The following is a 4,807-nucleotide window of genomic DNA, read 5'->3' on the forward strand; positions in this document are numbered from 1 at the left end:
TTGTTGTCGTCTTCTTCAGCCTCTCATGGTAGAAGCCCGGAGATCCAAAAACAGTCGAGTCATGTCTTCCTCCCTCTTCACACCACAGTCTTCCTCACTCTTCATACCACAGTCTTCCTCACTCTTCATACCACAGTCTTCCTCACTCTTCATACCACAGGCATTTCCAAGTCAACCTTCAGCAGAAGTTCCTTTTTCTGACTTCTTCGTCTTACCACAATAGTTTATTATTTATAATTTTTAAAATTTCATTTAGCTGGCAAATTATCCCAGAAAACACTATAAAATTAAATCCACATGTTCCAGTGTTTTTGAAAAACAAGTTGAAATGTGTCCTTCGGGGGAAAAAAGCGTCCCGATAGACAACGGTTTCCTTTGTTTCACTCGAAGAGCGGCGCCTTCGTTAGGACACACAGTCTGTCAGCTCCACTCTCTTCTTATTTAAATAACAATAATAAAAAAAACAAGTTTATAACTTATTCAAAAAGGCTTAAAGTTTCCAGTAATCATAAAACAACACTTTGCATTTCTTCTCTGAAATCATGACTTGTGCTTTCTGCAAAAACAACGGCCAGGATGACAATTAAAAAGCAGCAGGTTTTTTTTTTTCTTTTTCATTTTTCTTCTTCTTTTTTTTTTTTTTTTAACTGGAGAGTTTGTTAAAAGTGTCTCTGGTTTGAGAAAGTCATGTTGTGTTTGCTGTGTGTGAGTGTGTGTGAGTATGTGTGAGTGTGTGTGTGTGTGTGTGTGTGTGTGTGTGTGTGTGTGTGGTATGGGTGTGTGTTCTCTATCTGCACTGTGCAGAAGTCTGGCCGCCGTTGGTGGTGCGCTCCTCGTCGAGGTCGTCCTCCTCGAAGCCCAGGAAGGTGGAGGTGTCGCTCTCAGACGTGGAGCCGAACAGCTCCTCCGCACCCACCAGGGGGCGCACCTCCTGCTTCAACACAGCACCTCCTGCTGAGACACACACACACACACACACACACACACGTGCCAGACACACACACGTGCCAGACACACACACACACACACACACACACACACACACACACACGTGCCAGACACACACACACACACACACACACACACACACGTGCCAGACACACACACACACACACACACGTGCCAGACACACACACACACGTGCCAGACACACACACACGTGTGCACACACACACACACACGTGCACATACACACACATGCACACACACACACACACACACACAAAGTCAGTGTGGCTTTCTGGAATAACTAGATTCATTGCTACATGAGTTCTGTGTGAAACAGTCTCTCTTTCCACAGAAGAGAAACAGCCCAAAGGGTAAACAGATGTGAGAAAACTAACGCTAATATAGCTAACACTAGCACGTAGCCAGACTTCCATACAGGCAAACAGACCTCTACTCTTTCCATTCCAGTGATGTGGGTGAGAGAGCCCAGGGCAGTAGCTGTTGTGTTCTTTACTCACAGACATAATTCATGACCTCACACTGAGGGTGTGCTTCCATTCTCAGTGTGTGATCATTTAAATCACTCTGTCGTCAGACAGAAGCAATCAACAGGGGCAATCAACAGAACAGACCTGTGTGGTGTATCTGACTGTGCAGACATGAATAATCACACTGAGGAAACCCAATACACACCAGCAGCTAATCCTGCCAGAGTGCCAGACCTACGCAGGCTTGATCCTGGGCCAGGAGAGAGAGAGAGAGAGAGAAAGATGGGGAAGAAGAGAGAGGGAGTGAGAGAGGCAGAGAGATAGAGGAGAAGAGAGAGGGAGAGAGCGAGAGAGGGGAGAAAGAGGGAGAGAGAGAGAGAGAGAAGAGAGTCAGGGGGAGAGAGAGGGAAATATAGAGGAGAAGGGAGAGGGGGAGAGAGAGAAGAGAGAGGGGGAGAGTGAGGGAGAGATACAGGAGAAGAGAGAGGGAGCGATAGATGAGAAGAGAGAGAGAGAGGGAGCGATAGAGGAGAAGAGAGAGAGAGAGGGAGCGATAGAGGAGAAGAAAGAGGGGAGAGTGAGGGAAAGATAGAGGAGAAGAGAGAGGGAGCGATAGATGAGAGGGGAGAGAGAGAAGGAGAGAGAGAGGGAAGCTCACCTGATCGACCACACTTGGAGCAGGGCGCCGGGCCTCCTGACTTGCTGGTCCTTCGGCTGGAGGTTGATTTCCCCAGACACGCACTGCAGTGGTTGCTATTGGCAACCAGGCTCCCATCAGGACCTTTTGGGTCTGTGTGTGTGTGTGACACAGGAAGTTAGACAGGTGACGGATGTCCAGTGGCGGTTACAGCGGCACTCATCGGACACACACACTCGCATACAAACACACACACACACACTCACACTCACACACAGACACAGCCACAGCCACAGCCACAGACACAGACACAGACACAGACACAGACACAGACACAGACACACACACACACACACACTGAATGACCAACAGGGTAGAATGCTTTATCGTTTAACAATACCGTTACCAGAGGTATGAATGGCCTTAGGCACAGGCCTTAAAGCAATCAGAGCAATTAGCTCCAGATCACACATAAGCACTCACACACACACACACACACAGACACACACACACTCAGGGATTTGTGATATACGTATCACTGCAAAATAAGATCCATCTGTGTTAAACTCTTGGCAGACCCACAAGGAGTCTGGATCAATAGGGTTTAACCATCTGGAATACACACACACACACACACACAGACACACACACACACACACACATCTAAGGGGATGATGAATGATTGAAGGGACCCGAGGGCTGGGTCCAAATATTCACTTCATAAAATATACAGACTGCGAGACATTTTTATAACCTGTGTCTTTGCAAGGGACTCCAGTGAACGCATTTCAGCGCTCAGAGACGACAACAACAACAACAATAACAAGTGAAAGCTGATGACATCACTGCCATGTTTCTAGCCAATCAGAGAAGAGGGCGGCGCATGGGGCTCTCACGTTTCCGGGGGCGATGAGTGGGCGGAGACTGTGAGGGTTCCGAGTCCTTCTCCCCCGGCTCTAGGTGGGCGTGGCCGTAGTGATAGCTCAACCCCGTGCGGTTTCTGTAGCGCTTCCCACAAACTGTAAAACAAAAAACGACAACAACAGCAATAACAAAAAACAAGTGAGAAGATGCAACAAAGGACGACAGCCAATCGACATTCAAGAAACAAACAAACAAACAAACACAGCTTCACACGACGGGAGCTGCAGATCAACATATGCAATGTGAGACTGCTCTGTCAGAAATCTCCTCTATGAGGAAAGAGTCACCAAGCCTCGCTCAGTCCCAGCCACCCTGGAGCGCACGTGTGCACGAGCGTACATTTGCACGTGTGCACGAGCGTACGTTTGCACGTGTGCACGAGCCTCAGGCCAGTGTGTGAGCGTTTAAGGGTGTATGGGTGCGGGGCCTTTTAAAGCAAGGGTTCAAGGGTTCCGGGTAGCCTGGTGACACCAGCCTACGTATTTCCGCCTGAATTGATTTCAAGCTCATACTCAGTCTGGCCCAACCCCGTTGACAATCGTCTCCAGGACTCAAAATCCTGTAGGACCAATCAGCGAACAGTTCAGAGCTGTGACGCAAAACTCGCCTTGGAGGAAAAGACACGAAAAGCTATCGGAAAAGTTGTCTCAACTCTCGAGAACATCAGAAAATTAAAAGGAGAACAAGAGTATTTTCGAAAATGCATAGCGTTTTGCCAGACTGAAAGACGGAATGAAATGGAGTCACAGGCTGGTAATGGCCAGGCTAGGTTCCGGGGCAATGACAGGTCAGAATGTGCTGAAGGAATGCTGCTACTGCAGGCAACACACGTCAGGCCTAAACCTACTCTGGTCTTCGTGTCCGGACGACATTTCCAAGAGCAGACAAGACAAAAAAAGCTTGTATACCTGAGGCCGAAGATTTTGAGGTATGCTTTTGTTTGTATCTGTCTGAAAACACAGAAAAAACACAAAGAAAAAAAAAGAAAAGAAGTAAGAGTGTCACTCTGCAAACTGTGAACATTGTATTGTGGGTAGCTGGTGGTTGTGTGTGGGTAGCTGGTGTGTATGTGTGTGTTTGTGTGGGTGGGGGCAACCCTATCTCCTTGCTTGGTTTTCCACATGTAAATTGCATACAGGAGAGCACCTGAAACCAGTCACTGCTGTACGATCCCCTTACTGAACAAGGCCCTGAACACCAGGCCGGAGTTGGAGCGAAGTGAAGTTCTCAGGAGGTGGGTTGGGAGATCGTCACACACACACACACACACACACACACACACACACACACACACACACACACCTCCATTTCCAGACCACACTAAGAGTGAGAGGGCTGAAGAAGGAGTGGAACATCTCTGTGTGTGTATGTCACACTTTTAAGCTCCGTCACCCATCAACATTTGTGTAACACACAGAACACACAGTGTCTCTCACACACACAGAAAACAAATTGTTATACATTATAATACAAACATACCCCACCCTATAGTATCACAGACACAAACATATGAGACGTATGATGACTCATTGTTCTGGGGTGATGATGTTTTCAGGAGTTCCAGCTGAGCGGTAACCTGTGAGTCTCTGTAATGAGTGTTAGCGTACCACTCCGGTTAGCGTACGACTCCTGTTAGCGTACGGCTCCTGTTAGCGTACGGCTCCTGTTAGCGTACGGCTCCTGTTAGCGTACGGCTCCTGTTAGCGTACGGCTCCTGTTAGCGTACGACTCCTGTTAGCGTACGACTCCTGTTAGCGTACGACTCCTGTTAGCGTACGACTCCTGTTAGCGTACGACTCCTGTTAGCGTA

General features: G+C 48.0%; 1 protein-coding gene across 1 annotated transcript in view; it reads right to left on the reverse strand.

The window, feature by feature from the left end:
• Positions 1 to 540: 540 nt before the first annotated feature.
• The window catches only part of dpf3 (double PHD fingers 3), a gene marked incomplete at its 5' end in the record, with an annotated part of 24,868 nt that continues 20,601 nt past the window's right edge, over positions 541 to 4,807 (reverse strand). Inside the window, 3 exons of the mRNA XM_080850290.1 lie at positions 541 to 951; positions 2,095 to 2,226; positions 2,970 to 3,092. Of these exons, the coding sequence (XP_080706416.1) occupies positions 788 to 951; positions 2,095 to 2,226; positions 2,970 to 3,092 (419 nt within the window). The 3' untranslated portion in view covers positions 541 to 787. The remainder of the gene's footprint in view (positions 952 to 2,094; positions 2,227 to 2,969; positions 3,093 to 4,807) is intronic.

The sequence above is a fragment of the Sprattus sprattus genome, assembly GCF_963457725.1.
Source record: "Sprattus sprattus genome assembly, chromosome: 13".
In the NCBI taxonomy this organism is placed as follows: Eukaryota; Metazoa; Chordata; class Actinopteri; order Clupeiformes; family Clupeidae; genus Sprattus; species Sprattus sprattus.